The following is a 27,782-nucleotide window of genomic DNA, read 5'->3' on the forward strand; positions in this document are numbered from 1 at the left end:
TGTGCTGACAGCTTCAAGGATATGCCTCAGGAGTTTTTTTCAATGCTGCATGTCATGAAACAGAAATCTTGACTTCTGTTCTTCAGAGGAAGTCAGAGGGAAAGCAGCTGCCCTTTCTCTGTTTACACAAGGCAAAGACAAAAACAAAAATTTATTTTCTACCGTGGTGTGCATTTCATTTGGTTTCACTATATTTAAGGTCCTGATTTTTGCTCCCGGGCCGACTGCACAGAGATGGGAGAATTCCTGGCTCTGCAAACCTGACCTTTAAAAATGGCGGCCTGCAGCTCCAATTTCCATTCCGGGGGGCAGGCTGGACTAGAAGTCGGGCCTGCCATCCCCAGAATGAGTGCTGAGGCTGCCAGCTGCTAGGCAGAAGACCTGCCTCTGTGCCCTAGCACTAAAATTAAAACAAAAATCAGCCATCCACCTCTCGCCCTTCAGCAATCCCCCCCCAAACACTCCCCATGCCTCATCCATGCCAACCTATGACACTTATTGGCCCCCACCTCCCCATGGCCCCTCATAACCCCCATAACAACACATGCCCCTTTATCCAACCCCAGGGGCTCTCATGGCCCCAATGCCCCCACATCCCCATGGTCTTTTATAGCCCCTATGCCAACTTAGTATCAATCCATGCTCCCCCACCCACTACCCTTTGCCCTTACCCTCTCCATGCCAACTCACTTAGCATCCACCATGGGCAAACCTCAGGAGCCATGTTGACATAAAATAAAATCACATGTCTTTTGATGACATCACTATTTTAAAAAAAAACACTCATTGACAAAAGACCTTAACTACATAGAAATTCCTGCAACTAATCTCTTATGAAAATAAACATTCCTATTCTAGAACAATTTAGAGCTGTCAATCAAAATTCTAACTTAACAGGTGCCCTCCTATGATATTGTTAGTTTATAAAATCAGTCATTGCAGCACAAATCCTATAATAGTCCACAGGATTATGTCAAAAGACAGAATTAATCATAAAGCATCTTTTTTTTAATCCATTAATGAGCATTGGAGCTCAGCCAAGCTTTCATAATAAGGCCATCTGGAGAAATAGATGTCTGGCCCTCTGTTTCTATTGGTACAGTTCTCAACTGGCCTCATTATAAATGTTGACCTTCTAATCAGTCTGCCCTGGAACCCACCTGCCTCCGTGTACACATACATACTGCTTCTGGATTCAGTGAGCCTAACCCGATTTCACACTCACCTCCCCAGAGCGTAAATAGTGCATGTGGGGTACATTCTTATGGAGAATGGTCTGCCGAGTTGAGAAAGTTCCTAAATTGAGCAGCATGTTGCGATAGTGCAAATCGAGCCCCCTGTCTCTAGGCTACCCTCTAAATTAGATGCCGTGTCGGTCCCTGAGCTGCTGGCTGCAAGTGTGAGATTGAGTGATGGTTTTCATCAGCATCAGTCTCTTCTTTCTTGTCTTTCACACTGTTGCACCACTGCCTGAGAAGGTGGCAGTTCTTTAGGATGGGGTTGCTGCGATAGAAGGAGGAAATACAAGAGATACACGCTTACACCATCTGTAATGAGTAAATCAGAAGAGATTGTGGGATGAGGGGAAAATGGTATGTGAGAAGCAGGGTTAGATTGCCACATACCATCATTTCCCATCCTTTCAACCCTAATGCTGACTATGGCCTCAGTCATGGCTGCTCTAATGATGGTGAACACTGTCTCATTAATAGAGGTGAGGACCCCCAGCCATGCTATCCCCCTGCCGATTAGCTGCAGCCACTATCAGCTATGCGATATCTTGCTCTGCAATCTGTTTGGGTGATCCGGTTGTCATAGTTGAATCGCTGCTAGCGTGCGTGAGCTGTGAGGCTTGCAACAGTGCTAAGTGTATGAAAGTGAGGTGAAACTATGAAAGTGAAATATGAGTCATGACTGATGACGTTGGTAGGTGAACGTTGGTACGGTGGTGCATTAAACAGTGTGTGAGGCAAATAGTGCAGTTGGTGAAATGTTCTCTGACCTTGACCATGCATGTGAGGCCTTTGAATTTTTTGTGGCATTGCATCCAGGTCCTTGGGATTAAAGATCCTGGCATTGACCCTGACGGCTATCTGCTCTAATTGTCCCCTCTGAGTTTGTCTGCAGAGGCTCCTGGCTCTCTGTAGATAGAGGAGTCTCTCTCCCGACCACTTCCTGCACAGAGGCTGCCAGTGCTGTGTTTGAGAACCATGGAGCCCAGTTTCTGACATGCTGTGTCATCATTCGGTGTCTTTCCCAGGTCCTGGTCACTGGGCGCAATGAATTCCAGCACCTGCTCCAGCCAAAGTGCACCTCCTCTTTTAAGAGGTGTTGGCTGGCATTAAGTAGCACAGACTAGCTGCAACTTGTACTAGTCTCTAGATTTTGCACAACCTACTCAGGCAACTTAACACAGTGCTTAGTGCTAGCTGCACGCTGGTAGCCTTTATAATGAACAGGCAGCACGAAGTTTGTATGCTGCCTGCATTCACAACAAATGGATGTGGGTGAATCACGTGCCCATTTTCAGGCCTTTTGGGCCAATGACCTTGCTGCTCAAAATAACACTTATGCTTAAAAATCTAGAACTTAGCAGGGTTTTAGTCCTCCTGTCTATTAACATCTTTTAAGATCAAGAAATTAAACATTTTGAAGCACTGGAGTAGATTTTTAACTTCCCGCCCTGTTGAGTTCAATGGGAGTAAAAATCGGGCAGTTTCTTTAACAGATGCAGCACTAGTTTTACTCCTCGAGACAAGCTGAAAATCTACCTCCGTTTCGCAACATAGATAACCCAAAGCCTATCTACCTATAAACACTGCACCTTTCAGAGTTACAGATGACAAGGTTCCAAACTTACAACCGACCTGGTTGGAAGTAATAGCTAGTCTTTTATGTGCTGTGCACATCTGCTTCCCAGCAAGTCGTCCATCCTGTGGCTTCTTCTTTGGAAACCAGAACTCCCAATAGGTGGAAGTAGAAAACAGAAAATCGTGATCATCAACCACAGCACATGTTTTGGTGTTTTAGGATCTCTTGAAGCACTATTCATCTTGCTGACTAACCAAAAGCAATGACTTAGTCATTTTAGAAATGTCAGAAGCAGTTTGAACTCCCTGGTGTAGAATATTGCCCACATCTGTAGCCTAGGCTTTCTTTCAAGAAGTCAAATTATCTAAGAAGTATCAATGGGAATACACATTAAACCTGTGGAGTGTATTAAAATGTTGCACTACTACTTACTGCCAGTAAAGGAAGAGTTCCTAAACTTTCTATAAAGATTCTTCTATTCGTGGAAATGTATTGTAATATTAAGCAAAACCTACTGAAATGAGTCCGTCTTTTTGCCTCATTCAGGCCTAGGGCAAATTTAAATTTTTCCAGCCCTGAAACTTAGGTCCTTCTGAATTATTTATTTATAGTTGGCAGAGAAATGATTTGGGCATCTTGGTGCATTTGGGAACTTCAGGAATTGCATTCACATAGATACAAGGGAGTAATTTCTGGTTGTCATTCCCAAAAGTATCCAATATTATCCAACTCACTAGGTAAGAAATAAATGTTAAGCTAACTTTGCTTTCATGTTAAATCTTTTATGGCATAATTGAGTTTTCCACACATTGGGACGATTGTCACCATTAGCAGCACCCTGAATCCAAGATGCTGTGGATGTTAGGGGGAGGCAGTGGTATTGTCACTGGACCAGCGTTCTAGAAAATCCAGGGTAATGCTCTAGGACCCAGGTTCAAATCCCACCATGGCAGATGGTGAAGTTTGAATTCAAGAAAAAAAAATCTGGAATTAAAAGTTTGACCACGAAACCATTGTTGATTGTCGTAAAAACCATCCTAGTTTACTGATGTCCTTTTAGGGAAGGAAATCTGCCTTCCTTACCTAGTCTGACCTACATGTGACTCTAGACCCACAGCAATGTGCTTGACACTTAAATGCCCCCTGAACAAGGGCAATTAGGGATGGGCAGTAAATGCTGGCTTAGCCAGCGACACCCACACCCTATGAATGAATAGTAATAAAAAGCAACAGTACTCTATTTGATAAAAGCAAAAAACTGCGTATGCTGGAAATCCAAAACAAAAACAGAAACAGAAATACCTGGAAAAGCTCAGCAGGTCTGGCAGCATCGGCGGAGGAGAGCACAGTTGACGTTTCGAGTCCTCATGACGTCATGAGGACTCGAAACGTCAACAGTACTCTATTTGAGTTGGACCTGATCAAGTTGGAATATCCAGCCAAACTGCCTGCCCATAGCCAAGTTTTGCAAAGAAATAAGTTAAAACCAAATGCAACCAGATCATTCTTGGGTGTAATCCCATTTATATTTAACTGCATAGCCTACTGATAATAAGGAAATAGGTCATTCACTGAGAAAGTGGCTAAGAATTCATTTGGGGGATTCAACTGGACAGATATTTGGCAGAGAAATGTTGTTGAAAGACATGTGAAAGAGATATGCACAGCACTTTGCAAACTTTGACATCTACCAGATGAACTGCACTTGTCTCTTCTACATTCCTACACACTTTGACACTTCTACATTTATACAGTTCTGTTATTATTGGTATCCAATGCTTTACAGTAGCACCACAATTGTAACGCAAATACAAAGTTGGTTAACAGATCCTGATGTTTGGAAACATTTTCTTGGATTTTTTTTAATTAGAATCAACACACTGATTTACTTCCTACAATTCCCCACTCCGATTTGAATAGTACACTGATTTCTTTTAAAAGTTTAACGCAATGATTGCCAGATTTTTTTTTCATCACCTCATTTCCTTTGCTGATTCCTGGCATTTCCATCTGCCCACCTCAGTCCCTGACTATCTGTCCTATTTTCTCTCATTTATTCCTCTCATTCCCAAATATTATTTATTTTTCTCTCTTATTCTCTTGTGTTCTCACCTTAATTTCATGCTCTCAGTTTCATCCTCTTATTCTCTCCCTATCTGTTTCTCATATAAATCTCTCTTGCTATCTCTCCTTGCCTTTCCTTTTAGCTACTCTTCATAATATATCCTTCTTTGGCTTGTTGTGCATTTTTAAAATTGTGCTTCAGTGAAACACATTGGGACATTTTCCTATCTTAACAGCACCATATAAGTAGAAATGGTTGTCATTACTTGACTCTCTTTGCTTTTTTCCATTACAAACAATGGGGATTGGACTTTCTCTCATTGTCTCTCTAAGAAGCAGAAAATATGGCAGCGGGTTCTAAGCAGCATTCATTAAGAATAAACATCTGCAAGACCTAGTCAGCCCAGCTCAGTGTTAGTGGTTTCCTGAAATGCAATTCAGGAATGTTCCAGCACATTTTACATGGGATGCAAGAATGTACTAATAGTTCCTTAGCTGCTTACCTTTGTGCTTTCAATCAGCCCAACATGGTCAGTTGCCAGGTCAGACTTTTCGCTTAAACTGTGGAGGCTGGGATACCCTTTTTTAAGAGCATTCCAGTACTTTCTCTTCCTGGAAAGCAAGAGAATAGACAGGAGTATTATTGAATACCATCTCCAACAAGCTGTGTAGACCGTGAATATAGCCCCAAAACACATGGAAGGTCAGTCTACGAGGACACAAAAGAAGATGGGACTGTATTATGATCGAACTCTATACAATCCACTCTGTCTCTTAGTTACATAAACAACATATTCTAAATTTACACTGGATTATTGGCTGCCGAGATTTGGCAAACAATTGCACTCACAATGCTAGAAAATGTAATTTCTTTAATACATCAACTCTCATGTGTCAACAGGTCAGCTCCAGCATTGAACTATTTATTGAATTGCACACAACTTCATTCAACTTTGAAAATTTCCCTAAATATCCCTGTGGATTTGCAAATAGATAATTCAGTGATCAAAGGTCTAAGCAGAAATAAACATTTGGAATCTACTTGTCACTTTCTCTTATTATCAGATGCCCATGACGCTGTTCTGAGGTTCAATGGGGCACCTACCATAGGATTTGAGTCTGATGTGGGGAGACGCACAACAATTCGGATAGTTAATTCACAGGTAACGTCAAGCAAGGTTGACTGCGACATGGAAAAAATCTAGGGCTCGACAGCAAAGTGGTACGTTACAATTGTATTTTACAGGATTACGAAAGAGTCACAACGGGTCAGTGCCACGGGAGTGGCAGCTGCAGAAGAACGGTCATGTACGGGCAGCCTGGAAAAGTGGCAGATTGCTGTAGTGATGTGCTGCATTACAGAGATGCTGGTTCGTACCCACATTCCACACCTGGTATAGGGGAGGGAGTGAGCAGACATGAGTCAAATTCCCACAAGGAGGAATCCTTTTCCCACAAGTCAATTGATGCTTCATCTTGTGCACCTCCTGGATGATGATTCAAGAGTAGCATTGACAGTGGCTTGGGAACAAGCTGTAGTCTACCCACTTGTTTGGTGTGCAGAATAAGAGGGGAGGAGATAACAACATGCAATGGCGAACAGATATTTTAAGAATCCTAACACAATTTCACTTAGAATGGGTCTAAAATATTCCAATAACACTGCACATCGAACTCCCTCCCTAGCAGTACTGTGGGTGTGTCTTCACCACATGGACTGCAGTAGTTCAAGAAAGTGGCTCACCACCACCTTCTCAAATTGCTGGACTTGCAAGCAATGCCCACATCCCATGAACAAATAAGAAAAACAAAATACAAACATACAGATACATTTAAAAGATACTACCTAAATTCTATGGGATGCATATCACTGAACCAATACTTGGAATAGTAAGAATGTAGCAATGGTGCTCCTTCAAGTGGTCTTCCCACATCCATGTCCCTGGAACTCACCTCTGAATCATGTGGCAGACACAAAGCAAGAGAAAAAAATAATAATTTAAAGGTAGGTTATATGGCAGTAGTATGTCGGGTAGTTTTCTATGCAATGGCTGAAGAGGCATCTATATGGTCGCAGTGAGTTAAGCAACAATGGGACTTGAAAGCGGAAAGTTGACTATGTAACTGCAGGTGAAACCAAGCCTTCGGCTTTCCCACCTACTTTCTCCAGGTGATCCCAACTTAGGATCTCTTCTATTAATTCTTCAAAAAAATGAGTCTTTCAAAGTCGAGTGATTAATATTCTTGCATCCCCTATCACATTTTCGCTTTTGAAGGATATATTGGTGCTAATAATGTAATGTGATGGCTCTATCCTGGGACCATTGCTCCTGAGGCCATGATTGCACCTAAGTGAGTTAACCTCATCCCATAATGCAAGCTGAGCTCATTTACATAATTTGATAGCATTCCTGGTAATAATACTTGACATACTGGGGGAGGGGGGTGGGGGAGTTGCTGGGGGAGGAGGTCGAAGAATGTCAGATACCAGCGACCAGTCAAGAGCTTCCACGTGACCATTGGAACACATTTGAAGAACAACAATTCCTTTCCTCATTTGGCCATTGGTGGTTATGGGAGCAAGGAGGAGGAAAGTGGAGAGGCCCCATTGGAAGCACCCTGGAGGTGAACATAAGTATTTTTTTCTACTGCCCACCCCTCCTTCACCCATTCAACATGATCTACAAGTGAGTCAAGGGTTATTGGGTTGGGTGGGTGGGTGGTGGAGAAGCAAGAAAATGTAGCGAAATCCACAATCAGATCAGCCATGATCTTATTGAATGGCAGACCAGGCTCACTGGACTGAATGGCCTACCCCTGGTCCTATTTCTTATGCTCTTATTCCAAACAGGTGCTGTGGCTCTGGAATGCTACTCAGGTGCTCCAACCACATTATGGTGCATCCCTCTGACCCTTAACTAACCCTGTGGCAGAGGCTGATCTAGTCCAGCTAACCACATGTGGGGAGATGGCATCCAACACACATTAGAGTTTTGGGTGCCAAACATTTGATTATTAGTCCCAAACATGAGTCCCTCAAAGAAACATTTTGGAATATCTGCTGGAGGCAAATGGGTTCTGAAAGATTTTGTATTGAAGGCTCATTCTAATACGTTCAGAAAATGCTTGTATGTGACAATAAGAGCTACATAGATATAACTATCATTAGCTGAGGAATTGATGATGGTTTCTCAGTACAATCTCTCCTGTGCTTGAGCTTGGATTAATTTATGCAACATTTACTCTTGTTACAGCTATACCTTATTGTTTGTTTATATAGTATACTCAGAGACTATGTTTTTTAAAAAATTATCTTTTCAGGATAAAGCACCCCATGCATCAATGAACTGAGGTATTTTAATGCTGTTTTTCTGTAATCTAGAGCTGTTATGTTTAAGGTACCTATTTTTGAATGACATGCTTCATTGATTATTTAGTGCCTTAAATAAAGGTTTGGCCCCTTGCCTACGTGGCTGAGTGCAGCATGCACCATTGGTGATGTTAATTTTGTCACACAAAAGCAGCCAAGCCAGTCATTCTTTAAAGGAATCCTGCAGGCTGCCACCAAAAGATTAATTACAAAATGTTATGCTTACCTGAATGTAGAGCCAGGGGAAACATATGTGTCCACCACAGTTTCCATGGCTCCTATTCCAGCCCCGGTTAAAACTGGGGCTCTAAAGTTAAAAAGCCAAGGGTTTCTAAAGAGCTGACATGCCTACAGAGCATTTGTTTAACCTTACGCACATCAGGCAACCAGCAGCTGGTGGAGATAAAAATCAGCCACGACATGCATAAATTTCCTGCTCTAACTCTTTAACAATATGGGCAGGATCGTTTGGTCCTGCCAAAGTCAATGGACTTTTGGCTGACCCACCATGCTGGAGCCGGAAAATCCTGGTCTATAAGTTGATGAATTTTTTATAATTACATTTTTTTTGCTGTGAAAATTTACAGATTTAAAAGTTGCTTTGAAAGCTGCAGTGTCCCATTGCTACTGTGAAGAGACTGGATCTGACATTCCACCCAGTGGCTTGTTTCTAATGAACCTTGTAGAAATCACTGGATTTTGGATTAGAATTCACCCATTAGAGATATTTTACATTTCCTGCCTTCCATATTTTTGTTTCAACTATGGTTTCAATTTGTCTTTCTAAAATTTAAGAAAGCAGTGTTAAATGGAGATGTTATGACTGGTGATTGATGTGGTTATGGGGTCTAGGAGTAGCATAGTATTCTCAGTAGCACATTCATTGATGGCTTTGGGATTGTCAGTGTGTCTTAATGTGTCGCATGTGGAAGTTTTGGGAACAGGGAAAATTAGATGCTGTGCATTAAGTCACTGGTTGTGATGCAGACTGTGTCATTAAAATAAAACATCTCTTTAATTGTTATGGGACACTGCAGCTTTACATTTCATTTTATAAAAATACAGAATAACCTTTAGTTGCACTGTGTATTCTGATGGGTCTGTATTTCTGTGGTGAACTATTCTTTATAGTGGGAGACTCGGGAATCTCTCCACCAACTTCCCAAGGATCAATTATAAGTACTTCTGTGGTAATATTATTTAAAGGTTTCTTTTGTCAAGCAGTATAGATTGTTAGAAGTGATGAATTCAGTTTATGTATCGGGTATGTAACAATCTATTTTGGTCTTCCCTGATTGACAGAGATAGATGTTATCTACACGTTTGGCACATGTTAAACCAGATCTTTTCCTTCTAGGTCATATCGAGGCAAGAGCTGAAGTTTCATGATAACAATTTATACAGAACAGGCACCTTATTAGTGTGGGATCCAGCGCCGTATTCAGCTAATCTTACTGAGGTATGATTTTATTTAACCTGCTAAAGTACGCCCTTACCTTCTGGAGGAATTCGGGGGAAAAAACTGACTTTTGCACCCTGCCCACAGCTGTGGTCATAGTTCAAAATGGTTACCCGCCTACCTGGGACAGGCACTGAGAGCATTGTTACCTACGAATGGGAGGGGTATGTGAGCTTTGTAGTAGTTACATTAAATATAAAATCATCCAAGATTCCACCTCCTGATCATCATCCAGTGACTTTGTGTGTGTGTGTATGTGTGTGTGTGTGCGTGCGTGTGTGTGTATGTGTGTGTGTGCGTGCGTGCGTGTGTGTGTGTGTTTGTTCAGTGAGGGCAGCATTGAGTTCGCCAGGTGATGCTGTCCACAAAGGGAGGACCTGCTAACACTCTCAGTCCAGGCTCGCACACCAAGACATGCCAGATTAGCAAGACACTGGAGGGTTGTTGCTGCCAAAACTATACACTAGCATGACTCAGAAATGTTTAAAAGGGAAAACCATTTAAAAACAATAAATTAGCCCGTTTGCGTTTCTAGTGCAAGTCAGTCTTTTGGGGAGAAGGGTGGAGACGTCCTTTTTCACAATACCCTCATATTTTCCTCTTTGGTGTACCTGGGGAACACCATGGGGAAGTCAGCTCCAGTTGCAGTGGATAAGAAATGGTGGCATAAACTAACTTTGCCAGGACTTTGCCCTCCCAACAATACTCTGGGATTTTCGGGGCTCTTCCTAACTGGAGTAGATACACGTCCAGAATAGTTATTTGTGAGGTTGGAGGGTGGCGTTCCCACGTGTAGGGACACCCCAACAAACTTGGTGGTGGAGCTTATGCCATGACTCTCCATGGACTGGAGGATCTTTGGGGGCCCCAGGGACTAGCACAAAGAATTGAGATGAGAACAGTTGGTGACCCATTTCTGCTCCTGCCCAGCATGGTCTTCAAACTGTGGCCTGCTGGCTGTTGCTCTCCAACAGTAGTCAGAAAGCCTTAAATACCAGCAGTTAAGTGAACAATGGGCCAGAGATGGGCATGAAACACACCCATTGCCCTCACACCTGCTGGTCCCCAATAAGGCCTGGAGAAGAAATTTGGCCCCAAAATTTGTTTAAATTTCATCTTTTGCTCATCAAGTTGAAGGATGATGTATGTTAAAACAAAGGAAAACCTTTTTAAATTCAATGTTTGAATCAATCTGATTACTTGTAACAGTTCAAAGACATTGCTGATGCACTTTAATTAACAACTCAGAAGATCCCCTTAAAATACTGTGATAGTAGATTTTATTTTGCTTTAAAACTTCAAAAACAAGGTAAAGCATGAACACTATTCAAATCTTAGATTTTTTTTTGCCTAATTCTTTCCCACATGTGGAACGTTGAAATGAATCTTGGTTTATGGATTTGCAATTAACACTGAATCATTTTGCTTATTTATCACTTCTTCATTGGCTGTAGTTGAAGCTGGATCTAACTCTGCTGCAAATCCAGCACACAATCTTATCCTAGATCTATCATATGGATCCGGGAGATCACCTCTTGGTGAATGCCTAGGAGTTCTGAACAATAAAGAAGTTCTAGTTTTAGACAGATATACTATATGCCACAAACTTAATCCTGCATCTGGAACCAAGGAAAATAAGAAATTGGAGCAGGAGTAGGCCATCTTCCCCTTGAGCCTGCTCTGCCACTCAATAAGATCATGGCTGATCTGATTGTGGCCATGACCCTACTTTCCTGGCTGCACCCTTCCATCACCCTCCCCTCCCCATAACCCTTGACTTCCTCATAGATCAAAAATCTGTCTAACTCAGCCCTGAATATATTTAATGAACCAGCTTCCATTGTTCTCTGGGGTAGCAAATTCGAAGATTAATGACACTGTGAGAGAGTAAACTCCTCCTCATCTCTATCTTACATGGGAGACCCTTTATTTTTAAATTGTGCCCCCTAGTTCTAGATTCCCTCAAGAAAGGAAGCATTGGCACAACATCTACGCTGTCAAACTCCCTCAGAATCTTTTATGTTTTAGTCGGATCATCACTCATTCTTCTACACTCCAGTGAGTGTGGGCCCAACCTGCCTAACCCTTCCTCATAAGACAGTCCTTTCACCTCAAGAATCAGCCTAGTAAGCCTCCTCTGAGCTTCCTCCAACACAAGTATGTCCCTCCTTAAGTGAAGAGACCAAAACTGGGCACAGGAAATGAAAGACCAAAGTGGTCTTTATTACTTGCACTGTGTCCTGAAGGACTGTGGTTAGGGTCTTGTAAGCATACATCAGGACTCACAGGTACCAATAGAAATCAAACATTCTAACAATTACCTCTAGTATTCTTCATTCAATACTTTTAAGATGCCTTCTTGAACTGTTCTGAGCCATGATAATGCACTTGGATCAACTTGCTTCTATATCTGTAAAAGGAGCTGAGACCAAAAAAATAAATCAACATTTTGACTATCTTTTGCCCTTTACTGATCTGTGATCCTACTATTAGAAATTAGATATTAAAAATAGAATATTTACAAGAAAATGATTAAATTAAAGCGATATTATTTTCTATTTTTCAAAATGTCTCCAACAGTATGTTCTTATTGGAGCCTGTGCTTATGTGACAAGCCTCAGTCATCAGTTGATGGGGATTGCTGAAGCCATCACTCTCCATGAAAGAAGCTTCACATGTATAGCTTACAGTTCCCTACAATTTGCAGCATTGCTGAAAATAGAGACATGTCAAAGCTTTACGTCTTGCACTCATCAGGACACTTCGCAAGAATATCGACATAAAGGGAAAACAACAATTTATACTGTGTGAAGAGAGTGCTCATTGGTTGGCAAGTTGGCTCTGATTGGTAGAGGTGTTGCCATGGAGAATGCACCAGTGATGGTGACTGATAGTTAACTGACAAGCATTGTTTTGAAATTTAAACCAGGCAGCTTGACCCTGATTGGTTAAGGCATTACCCTGAAGAATGAGTCAGCAAATGGCTGTCACTTATTTTGTTTAGCTGAAACAGGCGCAATGTGTGTATGTGTTCTTTCTGTCCGCCAAGAACAGGGCCCTGTGTATTAATATATGTAGCTTCCAATACACACAAATGTGCCACACTGCGAGTCTGACTGACAATCTTAAATTGGTTGGCAGTGTAATTTTTAGCACACTGAGGATTTTTTAGCAAATGTTGTCCAATCGTTGATTCACATCTAATGTTGGGCACTGTGTTTTGTGTTTTGCAAGCATAGGCTAGTTGGGTATGGCCTGCACCTTGCTCAATGCGAACAGCAGCTGGGACATGCTGTTTGATATGACCTGCCAGTCTTTGGGACAAACGGTCTACATACCTAGCATCACACTGGCACTGAAATTCGTAACCACATTATTCACTTGTGTGATAGACAAAAGGTCTTTTTGCCTTGATAGCAGCATCCTGTTAATGCCGACTACCACTTGTGTTGCTACTGCACAGTAGCAGCGTGAAGCAGCATGCTTCACCTGTTGCGCAAATGTTTGAGCTACCTTGCCATTCCAGGCAGTTAACTGTCAGTCACCACCACTGGTGCATTCTCCATGGCAACACCTCTACCAATCAGAGTCCACTTAGCAACTCAAAAACAAAAATACCTGGAAAAACTCAGCAGGTCTGGCAGCATCTGCGGAGAGGGACACAGTTAATGTTTTGAGTCCGAATGACCCTTCAACAGAACTAAGTATAAATAGAAGAGAGGTGAAATATAAGTTGGTTTAAGGGGAGGGTGGGACAAGTAGAGCTGGATAGAGGGCCAGTGATAGGTGGAGATAACCAAAAGATGTCACAGACAAAAGAACAAAGAGGTGTTGAAGGTGGTGATATTTTCTAAAGAATGTGCTAATTCAGGGTAGAAAGCAGGTCAAGCAAGGTACAGATAGCCCTAGTGGGAGTGGGGTGGGGTGAAGGAATCGAAAAAGGCTAAAAGGTAGAGATAAAACAATGGATGGAAATACATTTAAAAATAATGGAAATAGGTGGGAAAAGAAGAGTCTATATAAATTATTGGAAAAGAAAGGGGGAGGGATCGGAAAGGGGGTGGGGATGGAGGAGAGGATTCATGATCTAAAATTGTTGAACTCAATATTCAGTCTGGAAGGCTGTAAAGTGCCTAGTCGGAAGATGAGGTGCTGTTCCTCCAGTTTGTGTTGAGCTTCACTGGAACAATGCAGCAGGCCAAGGATGGACATGTGGGCATGAGAGCAGGGTGGAGTGTTGAAATGGCCAGCGACAGGGAGATCTGGGTAATGTTTGCGGACAGACCGAAGGTGTTCTGCAAAGCGGTCACCCAGTCTGCGTTTGGTCTCTCCAATGCAGAGTAAACCACATTGGGAGCAACGAATGCAGTAGTCTAAATTGAGGGAAGTGCAAGTGAAATGCTGCTTCACTTGAAAGGAGTGTTTGGGCCCTTGGACGGTGAGGAGAGGGGAAGTAAAGGGGCAGGTGTTGCACCTTCTGCAGTTGCATGGGAAGGTGCCATGGGAGAGGGTTGAGGTGTAGGGGCTGATGGAGGAGTGGACCAGGGTGTCCTGGAGGGAGTAATACCTGTGGAATGCCGCCAGGGGGGTGAAGGGAAGATGTGTTTGGTGCTGGCATCATGCTGGAGTTGGCGGAAATGGCGGAGGATGATCCTTTGAATGCGGAGGCTGGTGGGGTGATGAGTGAGGACAAGGGGGACCCTATCATGTTTCTGGGAGGGAGAGGAAGGTGTGAGGGCGGATGCGCAGGAGATGGGCCGGACACGGTTGAGGGCCCTGTCAACTACCGTGGGTGGAAAACCTCGGTTAAGGAAGAAGGAAGACATGTCAGAGGAACTGTTTTTGAAAGTGGCATCATCAGAACAGATGCGACGGAGGCAAAGTAACTGAGAGAATGGGATGGAGTCCTTACAGGAAGCGGGGTGTGAGGAGCTGTAGCCGAGGTAGCTGTGGGAGTCGGTAGGCTTGTAATGGATATTGGTGGACAGTCTATCACCAGAAATTGAGACAGAGAGGTCAAGGAAGGGAAGGGAAGTGTCAGAGATGGACCATGTGAAAATGATGGAGGGGTGGAAATTGGAAGCAAAATTAATACATTTTTCCAGGTCCAGACAAGAGCATGAAGCAGCATCGAAGTAATCATCGATGTACCGGAGAAAGAGTTGTGGGAGGGGGCCGGAGTAGGACTGGAACAAGGAATGTTCCACATACCCCATAAAGAGACAGGCATAGCTGGGGCCCATGCGGGTACCCATAGCCACACCTTTTATTTGGAGGAAGTGAGAGGAGTTTAAGGAGAAATTGTTCAGTGTTCCACTTACCAACTAATCAGCACACTCTTCACATACAGTATAAGTTGTTGTTTTCTCCTTATATCAGTATTCTTATGAAGGGTCCTGATGAGTACAAGATGTAAAGCTTTGACATATCACTTTTTTCAGCAATACTCAAACTCTTTGCTATCAAATGACAGCTTGCAGTATGTTTTATGATTGACAGTAACAGACCATTCACAGAACAGGTCAGGAATTACTGTACATAAGCTATATCCTGCCCTGCTCCCTTGGGTCTTGATGCTGTAGATGTACTTAAGGTAATTCTTTTTTCTTTTTGATTTAAAACTTTTGCTTTAAAAACCTTTCAGGACAGAGATGAGGAGAAATTTTTTCTGAGGGTTGTGAGACTAGAATTCTGTGCCTCAAAAGGTGGTGGAGGCGGGGTCATTGAATATTTTTAAGGCAGAGGTAGATAGATTGTTCAACAATTTTAGATCATGAACTCTCTCTTCCATCCCCACCCCCTTTCCGATTTCCCACCCCCTTTTTTTCCCAATAATTTATATAGATTTTTCTTTTCCCACCTATTTCCATTATTTTTAAATGTATTTCCATCCATTGTTCTATCTCTACCTTTTAGCCTATTTGATCCCTTCCCTTCACCCCCACTAGGGCTATCTGTACCTTGCTTTTCCTGCTTTCTACCCTTAATTAGCACATTCTTTAGATAATATCACCACCTTCAACACCTCTTTGTCCTTTTGTCTGTGACATCTTTTGGTTATCTCCACCTATCACTGGCCCTCTATCCAGCTCTACCCACCCGCCCCCCCTTAAACCAGCTTATATTTCACCTCTTTTCTATTTTTCCTTAGTTCTGTTGAAGTGTCATTCGGACTCGAAACGTTAACAGTGTTCCTCTCCGCAGATGCTGCCAGACCTGCTGAGTTTTTCCAGGTATTTTTGTTTTTGTTTTGGATTTCCAGCATCCGCAGTTTTTTGCTTTTATCGTAGATAGATTCTTGTTAGGCAAGGGAATTGAAGCTTATTAGGGTTAAATGGGAACGTGGAAACCGAAGCACAAGCAAACCAGCCATGATCTTATTGAATCGCGGAGCAGGCTTGAGGGGCCAAATGGTCAACTCCTGTCCCTATTTCTTATATTCTTAAAGCTTCAAAACAGTTTTTTAGCTTTTTATGGTAGCTTTTAAAGCAGAAATGGTGCCCAGTATGTCCTAGCTCCCCCCCACAACTCCTCCCCACTATCAGTAATAGTAGTAAGGGAGTTGACCAAAGGCATGGCTGAGGAGAAAACCATTGACTGGGGAGGGAATTTGACAAGAAGGGCCCTGAGCTGATCTTTATATTTTATATCGTATTGTAGGTTGTTACCATGGCTGAATTCTTTTAGTTTTGCTAATTTATTGTGGAACTCAAGAACAACTTGGATTCATGAGTCGTAGCAATTGCTGGTAGGATCATGTTAGTATTTCATTTTGGCGGAAAGTTATGAATAGAAATCACAAATATCCCCATCCTCACTGATGGGGGAGCCCCGCACATCAGTGCAAAAATAAGGCTGAAGCATTTGCTACAATCTTCAGCCAGAAGTGTCGAGTGGATGATCCATCTCGGCCACCTCTGGAGGTCCCCAGCATCACAGATGCCAGTCTTCAGCCAATTCCATTCACTCCACATGATATCAAGAAAGGGCTGAAGGAAAAGGAGTACAGAAATCTCCCTGAGGCACAGAGGTGTCTCAGGGAGATTAGTTTTAAATTTAAACAGTCTAATAAAGTATTGTAAAAAAAATTTATGACATGTCCCCTCATGTGAAACTGTCACATGAGCTGGGACACGTGCATTAATTTTAATAAAAATTTTTCTGAAAATTTTAAATCGTGAAGCCTCATCCTGCCCGTGGATGAGGTTCCATGAAAAATGCGAAGGCCGCCTGGGCTGTTTGCCTGCCCGCCAACCTTAAGGTTGGACGGGCAGCTCAGCTGATTGCCTTAATTGCTTTTTAACAGGCCTTACTTTGACAGTTTGGCTGGTGCGCGCCCGCCGAACTGAAAATCCAAATGATGCGCGGTGACTTCAGGACGCACGACCGACGTCACCCTGCGTCATTTTACGCCTCGGCGAGCAGGGCCCACCCCCGTTCGCTGAGCCGAAGATTCTGCCCATGGTTACAATCACTTTTATCGAATCATAGGGCTGGATTTTCACCCTTGAGGCGGGTAATGAGAGCTGGGAAAATTCCAGGCTCAGCTGGCCCACCTCGGGAGAAAGTGCCTGCAAGAACAGAATTTTCATTGTGGAGGGTGGATGCGTTGCAGTCAACCTGGGAAAAGTCCTGAGGTAGCCACAATGGTTGCCGGATGCAAGGTGGGCTGTTTAAAACGCCTGACTTGATGCTGGGGAACTCCGCCCCAGTTAAAATAAAACCAGAAAGGCCCTCCAGCCCTTGCCTCTCACACATTCCACATGTCCCATCCATGCCACTTCATGCCCCCCATGGCAAGCTATGTATCCCAAACAACTGCTATGGCCCCTCATGTTCCCATGTCAAGGTATACCACCCCACCCACCCCCCTCTAGCCCCTCATGCCCTCAAACCAACCCCTTTGGCCCCTCATGCCCCCTGCCAAGCTATGGCACTTCCATGCCCATTCACCCTGTATAGAAGTAATGAACCCTATAGTGAACGTAGGATGTGTTTAAAAACTGGTTTGAAAAAAATAGTCCTTCATTGATAACTTTCCACTTCAATCATCCAGACCCTTTAAAATGTTAATAGCTGAAACGGCAAGCACTTGAAACTCTTTATCTTGTGTAAATAAACATTGTGAAATTGACAAGAAAGATCAGAGAGCCAAAGCTGTCAATCAAGCAATGTTTTTCTGGGGTCCGGGGTGTTTTAGTGCTCTAATGGGTGTATGGACTTTCAGCCAGAAATCCATTACCCTGTTTGTGGAGGCATACCTATACCTTGGCATGGGGCGGGGAGGGGCATAAGACAGGCCATAGGGGATGGGTGGAGGGGTATAACTTGGCATGGGGAGCACAAGGAGGACCTTTGAACTTACCTTTTAAATGCCCCCTCATGCAGCCTACAGTTCACGACACCTGTGAGGGGTTGTGAACCATGACTCTTTGAGGTGCTGGCGTGACCCCATGAAAATTGCCGAGGACTAGGACATGCCTATCCCCTCAATGGAGCCAGCCAGGTTGGGAGTGCAGGATATGGGCCTGTGACCCGAACCAGCCCCCACACCCTTAGAAGGCCCTGTTAAAAATCGGAACTCCCAGGAATGGGGTCGGTAATACCCGAATTATGTGCTGACTGCCAATTTTAAAGGGCCCTTGAGTCATCCCGACTTGGGGAAAATCCAGCCCATAGAATCAGATTACAGTAAGAAGTCATTTGGCCCATTGCACTAACACCACAGAAGGAAGAACATCCATAAAGATCAATAGGAATTGCATTAATTGCATTATTTCCAGAAAAAAGCAAGTACCACAAAACAACAATTCCAATCCACTGTATGAAGTGGAATCAAACACGTTCAGAACAGAAACTAGCAGCATAGCCTCCTATTCATCTCCGAATTTAAAAAGTAGGAACTTTTCAGTGACATGATCAAAAAAAAAATTCATCGCTAGCCTAGTATTTCACAAACACAACTGTTGATCAAAAATTCAATGCATGGGAATGAAGGAAATGAAAGTACTCTTGCATTAGAAACCGTAGCTGATAGTAGTGACATTGTTTTGCCACACTGACGATTCAGAAAGCTTTTAAACGGCAAGTTTACAGTTAGTTTGCTGATATGCAGAATCGCAGTGGATGTAGGAAGATCAGAAAATTAGCCAAGTCATTTTTGCACCAATTCCTTTTGTCTAGGATTTTCAGCCCCAGCTGCCCTCTTAAGTGTATCAGATCCAAATGTTACAGTCTGGGCCATCCTCAAAACCTTAAAAGTTGTATTCACAAAAAACAGTTTGTGTGAGCAGTTCCATGGTTTATGAATTGAAACTTGCAACCTTTGCTTGATAAACAGGAGATAGTGTTTCACTGAAGTAATGACTACCTCTTTATGATGGGCATACTGGAGCGCAAATTATTGCCGAGATCGCTTTATAAATTTAAGTTCCCATTTGGTTGACTGTCATAAAGATCTTTTCGATGATAGGCATGGTTACAAATCGGATTGGGTTTTACCTGTGTTGTTTCATCTACATAACGATATTAAGGAACATTTATAGAACATGTACTGGCTTGTGCAGTGGTTCTCAACTTTTGAATCTGCACTGTAAGGATAGATTCGAATTACACTTAAACTCTCTCAGCTGAATTTGGATTGATACTGGGTCCCCAGTCATGCCTGTATTATTATTGTTGGCTTTGTGACCTATCACATGAGAGCATTCATGCATGCTGCACTTATTGTGCAATGGGGAAGTAATGGTTTACAATGAAAGTACTTGTTCAGGTTATTCTTATGTGCTTTGCTGCAAAAAAGGTGGTGTTGTTAGACTTCTTAAAGCATCTATCATGTTTCTAGGTGAAGGTTAAATAATGGCTTACTTATGTCAATTTTAATGGACTTATAACTGCTTTATTTTAACAGAATACTCAGCTACGGTGGGATTTCAGTGAATGTAATTCAGAATGGCATAACTCATTTTTAGAAAGACCAGCAATAATTTTGTCAGTGAACAAGTGCCATCCTATGTCATGGTATTCAATAATTCTGCATTTATATGTTCTCCCACAGTGGTTCAAACACCCAGACTATAATTTCTTTGAAAATTACAAAAGATATCGTAAAGATAATCCAAACCAGCTTTTCTACATAATAAACCCCAAGATGCAATGGCAGCTTTGGGACATCTTGCAGGAGAACACAGCTGAAGACATCCAGCGCAATCCTCCGTCCTCTGGGATGATGGGTGAGTGAACAGTCGCCAGCAACAGGGCTGACTTTGTGTGCTTCACTAATGTACTTGCTATTGGTTAGGAGATCGTTTTCCTGTTTGGTGCTATGTTATTTAATGTGGAGTAATATAACCCTTACCTTTTCAGCTGTAGCTTGCTATTTATTTGTTATATGTATATATAAAATATACATGCATATATCAATTTAAGATGACAAGTGACTTTGGTTTTGTCAATCTGTATTCAGTGTAATGAACATTGGAATAAATTGAACCCAGTATAATTCTCTTTCAGGACTAATTGTGGAAGGAGGTATAAATGTTGCAAATTAATGAGCAGTCTCAACAACATTTTAAAATGGCAAATGTCAATTAAATCGCAACGTACTCGGGATATATGGCTAGAGATCTTTTAAGTTAAAGAAGGTGATGTTGAAGTTTGGAGTGCTGCCTTCAGTTTTCATTTTTGTAGTACAGGAGAGATGTAGGATTATTGGAAGAAATTCTGAGAAAGTCTGATCTTAGAAGCCTGATTTATGAGAAAAGATTGTCTAACCTGGGACTTGGTTCTCTGAACAAGCAGAGTAAGAGTGGGGACTTGATAGAGAACTTTTAAATTTTCATCGCTCTGCTAAATTTGGATTCAGGGAAGTCCTCTTGGGCACTCCGTTTAAATGTAAGAAAATAAAGAAATTTAGGCAAGTTTTTAAAAAATAAGTGTGTGAACAGAATTTTGGAACAGATAATTAGTGAGAGTGGTGGAACTGAAAACAGTGGCAGATTTACAAAAAAGGACTAGATAAATTGGTGTCAGGCAATTAGTCTCAGAATCACAGTAAGGAGGGAGAACTTTCTCCTTATCCTGTTCCCTGGGTATCCCAAAACACTTCACAACCAGTGGATTCCTTTTGAAATAAAGTCATGGTTTTGTAGGCAAATCTGGCAACCGAATTGTACAAAAAGCAAGTGAGATAAATGACCCGTTATTCTATTGTTGCTGTTTGAGAGAGTTACTCAGAACATTGGGAGAACCCCCTGCTCGCCTTTGAACTGCACCGTGGAATATTTTTCATCCACCTGAGCAGGCAGATGGGGCCTTGATTTAATGTCTCATTAAAACCAGTGCTACTCTGACAATGCAGCACTCCCTCAGTACTGCACTGGAGGGTCAGGTCTGAATATTTGCTTAAGCCCTGAACCGGATCTTGAATCCATAACCCAATGATTCAGAGGCAAGTGTACTGATATATGGCTTAATTGGTAGCTCTCTGATGGTGGAAAATGATGGTTGGTTTGTAAAGGTAGACTAAATAGGCCTCTCATTTTTACCTGCCCCAAACATCCCTATATTACTAAGTAAGGAATCAATAATATAATAAATATTCCAAGTGATTTATGTAGGAATGACTGGATACCAAGTACTGATAAAAGAATTGAAAGAGATGGTTGAGAGTTTGGTTGAAAAAATAGGTTTTGCAGAGACCTTAAAAGCATGTAAATAAGTAACAAGGGAAAGACTTTTGAGGAGGTTTGGAGAGAGTAAGCTAAAGCTGCTGAAGGCTCTGACCATAGCCTCAAGGGCTGCTTTAAGGGCAGGTTCAGTTACTCTAACTATGGAACTCTTCATCTTTGCATTTACTTGATCTGTACATGAATTACCTTGTCTTATATCCTTTTCTTTTCAACTCTGGTGATGTTTTGCACTGTGGGCCTTGCGTGTTCACCTAGGTTTCTTTTTTTTTTGAAAAAGGGTTGGTCTATTCTGATCTTTCTCACTATCTCTGAATGGGAGTGGCAGTAAACATTTGCATTGCAGCAAAGCCAATAACGCACATGAGGTGCATGTGTGGGCTCGCAGCAGCCGCAGACTTAATGAGCACTCCTGCTCCTCCTGGCTCCGTATTAAGGCAAGATCATTTCTAAAGAACTTGCTGGGGAAGATGGTGGTGTAGTGGTAATGGCACTGGACTAGTAATCCAGAAACTCAGGCTAATGCTCTGGGGATGTGGGTTCAAATCCCACCATGGCAACTGATGGAATTTGAATTTAATTAATAAATCTGGAATATAAAACTAGTATCAGTGATGGGGACCATGAAACTACCATTGATTGTCGTAAAAACCCATCTAGTTCACTCATGTCCTTTAGGGAAGGAAATCTGTTGTCGTTACCTGGTCTGGCCTACATGTGACTCCCGACCCACAGCAATGTGGTTGACTCTTAAGTGCCCTCTGAAATGACCCAGCAAGTTCAAGGGCAATTAGGGATGGGCAACAAATGCTGGCCTTGCCAGCAACGCCCACATCCCATGAAAGAACAAAGAAAAGGAAAAGAACAAAGAAAAGGAAAAGAAAACTACCGTGACCTTAGAAGACTGCCACAGAGCCTGAAAACTTTTAATGGTTTTCGCATCCAAGTTTTAAAATAGGCACAGGAGCCTCATTTCAATACAGAAATGAAGCCAGCACTCAATTCAGACTACCACCATTGCCACCTTAAAAAAAGGGCCTGGCCAAATCTAGCAGCGGCCAACACATGGGCAGTTCGGGGGGGCAAATCATCCCATTGTCAGCTTTGTTAATCATTAACAGTGTTGAATTTCTAGGCCAGTACTTGTTTCCGTTGTGAGAAACTAAGCCAGGCCCTAGCAATATTCACTCTGTTTTGGATTAAGGAAGGGTTTAAGATCACAAGTTGCCTCCTCATTTGTTCACTCACTTGTTGCTTTCCATTTCATGAGTGAAACCAGCAAACCAAGCAGAATTATTTATTATACCAAATTATTCATTCAGATAAAGACAAGAATCCGATATACGAGTTGGAATAGTGAAAAGCCAAGAAGGAATTGGGAGTTAAAGTGAATTATAGTACAAAATGACCAGACAGCTGAAATTGTTTATGGTCACATTGATGGATGAGAGAAACGTGCTGAAAGGTGATATGAGAGAGAACAAAAAGTTAATGACCTGATAAATAGAAATTGATGAAATCAAAACAATGCAGCAACAGAGAAATGGAATAGTTATCTACAGGATCATTTTTTAAAAATTACTCTTACATGGGAGGTGGACATTGCTGGTAAGGCCAGCATTTGTTGCCCATTCCTAATTGCCCTTGAACTGAGTGGCTTGGTAGGCCATTTCACAGGGCAGGAAAGGATCAACCTCGAATTGAAATTGAGAGGGGGGGAAAAATGATTGAACTTTGCCAGTGAAAGGAAAAAACTAAAGAAGAAAAATTGCAATAGCATCCTACCTACAGGACAACCAAATGTTGGGTGTAAGTGCTTCACGCGGGCAGTGCTGGTATATTTGACCAAATGAACTTGAAACATTTGGGGCAACTCAACCCCAAGAACTGCCGGGAAAAGTCACAGATATAAGCATGTTTTAAAGATCAAAATGCCACTTTTTTTCTTCTAAATAGCATGTCGGCAAACAATTTTCACATTTAAAAATGCAAATCCATGATGATGCTGTTCTCAGTTTCTTGAGGGATGTTCAAGGGACATCACTTTATGATCTCTATCTAGGTATAATGGAAAAGATTGGTCAGTGTCTCTCCTCCTAAGAGTAAACAGCCAAACTTGCAAGGCTCTGCTGCCAGTGTAGAACCTTCCTAGCATCGACACTGGTCTGAGATTCGGGACAATCATGTTATCAGTAAACTTAGTGTATTGCAATATTGCAATTCATAAAGGTGGCCATTAATCTGTCACTTTGTCATAAAAACACAACTAGTTCACTAATATCCTTTAGATAAGAAAGCCTTTCCTTCTCTGGCTCTCACCCGACCTCATCTTGTCAGCTGCTGAAACTCTCATTCATACCTTTGTTACCTCCAGACTTGACTATTCCAATGCGCTCCTGGACAGTCTCCCACATTCCACCCCCTGTTAAGTTAAACTCACCCCAAACTCTGTTGTCTATGACTGAACTTGCACTGAATCTCATTCACCTATCCTCACTGACCTATACTGGATCCCAGTTGAGCATTACCTCAAATTTAAAATTCTCATTCTTGTTTTCAAATTCCTCCATGGCCTTGCCCTTCCCTATCACTGTATTCTCCCCCAGCCTCGTAGCCCTCCAAGCTGATCCATTCCCCTTTAATTCTGGTCTCTTGAGCATCCCCGATTTGAATCACTCCACCATTGGCGGCCACATCTTCAGCTGCCTCAGCCCTAAGCTCTGAAATTGTCTTCCTAAACCTCTCTACCTCCTTTTCTTTCTTTATGACACTTCCTAAAGCGTTTCCCTTTTGACCGAGCTTCTGGATATCTGCCCTAATATCTCTAATGCTCCTGTGAAGTGCCTTGTAATGTTTTATTATATTAAAGGTGCAATATATATACAACTATTGTTGTTGTCATGGCTTTTATGTGACTCCCACTCCAACATGGTTGGCTCTTAACAGCCCTTAGAAGTGGCCTAGGTGGTCACTTGACTGTAACAAATAGAAGAAGGCCCACTCTCACCTTCTTAGGGCAAATAGGGATGAGCATGCCCACAGCAACAAAATGAATAATGAAAAACGCAGTTATGGCCCCATTCCTGGTCCATGCTTGATCCTTACTTGGTATTTTGACTCTCTCAAAAAACATTGCTTCATAGAAAGAGCTTAATTAAGTGCAAATAAGCTTATATTAAAATTGTTTTAGAATTTCTGACCAGTAGTTGGAAGTATTGAACTATAGGTAAAAGATATTGGACCAAAAGCAAAGAAGTTTACAAGAGAAGAGATTCAACATCACAGATATTTTTTTTTAACAAAATTGCAACCAGTACTTGCTGCTTACTTTTCTTGTTCCTCATATATTTTAAGTTAATCCTGGCCAAATAATGCACCCATGATCCTGTTGAGAAGACAAGTAGGTAAATTTCTCCAGGTCCTTACCAAGCTTAAGCCAGAGGCTGTGAATTGAGTAAAATGTCCTAGGACTAGTAATACAGAGGCGTCCCTCCAGTGGGGAACCTAAGCCACTCAGTGCATTGTCAGGGAAGCTGAGGCCTGCTCCTTTTGATTTACATTCACTCATTTTAATTGAATGGAAAATCATTCAGAGTATGCCTGTGATCCCCTAATATGTGCACCCAATGGCTAAAGCTTGTCATTAAAAGTGAAAGAGTGACACTACGGGGTAAAAATGCATCTGATCCTTTGTCATGCAGGCAGTGGGCATGCTACTCTAGAAAGGCAAAATACTTCAAAAATTTGAACAAGTTAAGCAAGCTATTTCACACTGCTACTGTGGGTGGCTGCATGAGTGACATTTTCCACTAGTCGAATGCTGCCATCGGTCCAAAAAGATGTTCTTTCTACCACACAATTGAACAATGTCGTGTATGAATTGCAGTGCTGGTGCAATGCCAGGTACGTAGGCCGTTCATCCCAGTGATTGGCTGATCAAATCAAACAACATAATCCTTCGGCTGTTCATAATAGGCGGAGTACAGACTGTACTCGACCAACCTGTGCTTCCAAAGCCCAAAACAAAACATTTACTGTTAGATGTGATTACACCATTGGACAGTACTGGCTGAACAATCCTGAATGTGCTAATAGCCAACAACCAATTTAAGTTAATCAGTCGAGCTCGTAATGTGGCTCATTTACATTTTCTAGAAGTGACATACATTCAGACGCAGGGACAAGTTCTCTGCAAACAATAGGGATATGTTCAAGCCTTGTGCCTTTCTTGAATTACCCAGAACCTTGGAGAGCGTATAGTTCTCCTTTGCTTTCTCCTTGGACAATCAGTGTCAACTTGCCAACAAATCAGCATCCTTTTCTCCTGTAGCACAAAATACTGTGATTATTTTTTTAAACTTTAATGTTGGCAGCTGCTGAGTGACCATTTCATAACCGTATTCAGAGATCGTTCCTTTCATCCTCATCAAATGTTCAAAATGTGGACAGAATTTTCCATCCCTGCCAACAGCAGGAACCATGGCGGGTGGGGGCATTTAATTTGGTGGGAGGCAAAAAAATCTGTTTCTCAAAGGCAGGATAAAGTGTTGGAACTCTATTCTCCCATCTTTCAAGGCAGATTAAAAGCATGTCAAGCCTCCCGACGAACAAATGTTGGAAACCCTATTTGCATGTATTAGCATTTCATGGATGCTCTATGCTCACTAAAAAGCCACTTCGCTGGAATTAAGTTCACCCTCCAAATTAAGTTCCCCGCCAGTGAGGATTTAGAATGTTCAGTTTTATGACTGTATATAAGTGACGTGCACCTGGCGAGCTCCACCACTTCCACGACTTTGAGGTCCATAGATGTTGCGTTCTCCTTCTTGGGGACCTCGCAAAATTAGCAAATGCTGTGCAAAGACTGGACAAGGGAGGCAGGGGAAGGCTGGAAGATGGGCGTTGGGGTGGAAGGGCAGAGCGAACGCTGGGCTGGAGAGGCAGGCTCATGGGGAAGGGTGGGGAGCATACCCAGCGAATGGGGAGAGTGTCTTAGAGGGCGGGGTCGGTGGTGTCGATGGTGGGGTCCTGGGGTGCAAACTCAGGGTACTGGAGATAGGAGGGAACAGTCACAATCAAAGGGGGGAGTGGGATATGATAGGTTGGCAGGTCCAGGATGAGTCTGGTAGGTGAAGGTCTCATCCGGGGGCTCTCGAAGGGGGACAAGACAGGTGCTTGGATAATGGGAGGGGATAGGGTCAGGATTGGGACGGAGACCAGGTGTCAGCTCTGAGGAGAGGAAAGTCATGTGGAAGTGGATCATGATAGGGTCCAGGATAATGGGGGAAGGTACAAGAGTATCCGTAAAAAAAATGGTACGAGAGAAATTAATTGGGTTAAAGGCTGAAAAATCCCCAGGGCCTGATAATCTACATCCCAGGGTACTAAAGGAAGTGGCCCTGGAAATTTTGAATGCATTAGTGGTCATCTTCCAAAATTCTATAGACTTTGGAGCAGTTCCTACAGATTGTAGGGTTGCAAATGTAACCCCACTATTTAAAAAAGGAGGGAGAGAGAAAACAGAATTACAGACCAGTTAGCCTAACATCAGTAGTGGGGAAAAGGCTACAGTCTATTATAAAAAACGTAGTAACAGAACACTTGGAAAGCTTTAATGGGATTAGACAAAGTCAGCATGGGTTTATGAAAGGGAAATCATGCTTAACTAATCTACTGGAGTTTTTTGAGGATGTAACTAGTAGAATAGATAAGGGAGAACCAGTGGATGTGGTGTATTTGGACTTCAAGAAGGCTTTTAATAATGTCCCACATAAGAGGCTAATGGGCAAAATTTAAGTACATGGGATTGGGGGTAATATACTGGCATGGATTGAGAATTGGTTGACAGACCAGAAACAGAGTGTGGGAATAAATGGGTCTTTTTCTGGATGGCAAGCAGTGTCTAGTGGTGTACCGCAGGGATCAGTGCTTGGGCCCCAGCCATTCACAATATATCTAAATGACTTGGATGAGGAAACCAAATGCAATATTTCCAAGTTTGCTAATGACACAAAACTGGGTGGTGTTGTGAGAAGGATGCAAGGAGACTTCAGGGCGATTTAGATAATTTGTGTGTGTGGGCAAACACACGGCAGATGCAGTATAACGTGGATAAGAGTGAAATTATATGCTTCAGTGTGAAAAACAGAAAGGCAGAGTATTATTTAAATAGTGATGTATTGGGATATGTGGATGTACAAAGGGACCTGGGGGCAGCATTTTCCCCCTGTCAGTGGGCGGGGCGGGGTTGTGTGGGAGCGAGCGGGCACGGGCGGGCGGGTTCTCGATTGGGGGCGCGCCACCATTTTACGTGGGCGGGCCAATTAAGGTCCACCCAGTGTGATGTTGGCTCGGAAGCGCTATGCGCTCCGTGTGCTGGGGAGGGGCGGGA

General features: G+C 42.6%; 1 protein-coding gene across 10 annotated transcripts in view; it reads left to right on the forward strand.

Moving 5' to 3' along the window:
* Nucleotides 1–27,782, forward strand: part of LOC144693707 (beta-galactoside alpha-2,6-sialyltransferase 1-like) — a 142,921-nt gene that overhangs the window by 90,570 nt on the left and 24,569 nt on the right. For all 10 annotated transcript variants that reach the window (XM_078563630.1, XM_078563625.1, XM_078563627.1 and 7 more), the window contains 3 exons: nt 5,941–6,038; nt 9,603–9,704; nt 19,762–19,936. In XM_078563630.1, coding sequence (XP_078419756.1) covers nt 5,941–6,038; nt 9,603–9,704; nt 19,762–19,936 — 375 coding nt within the window. The remainder of the gene's footprint in view (nt 1–5,940; nt 6,039–9,602; nt 9,705–19,761; nt 19,937–27,782) is intronic.

This window comes from Cetorhinus maximus, chromosome 19, assembly GCF_964194155.1.
Source record: "Cetorhinus maximus chromosome 19, sCetMax3.hap1.1, whole genome shotgun sequence".
Lineage (NCBI taxonomy): Eukaryota > Metazoa > Chordata > Chondrichthyes > Lamniformes > Cetorhinidae > Cetorhinus > Cetorhinus maximus.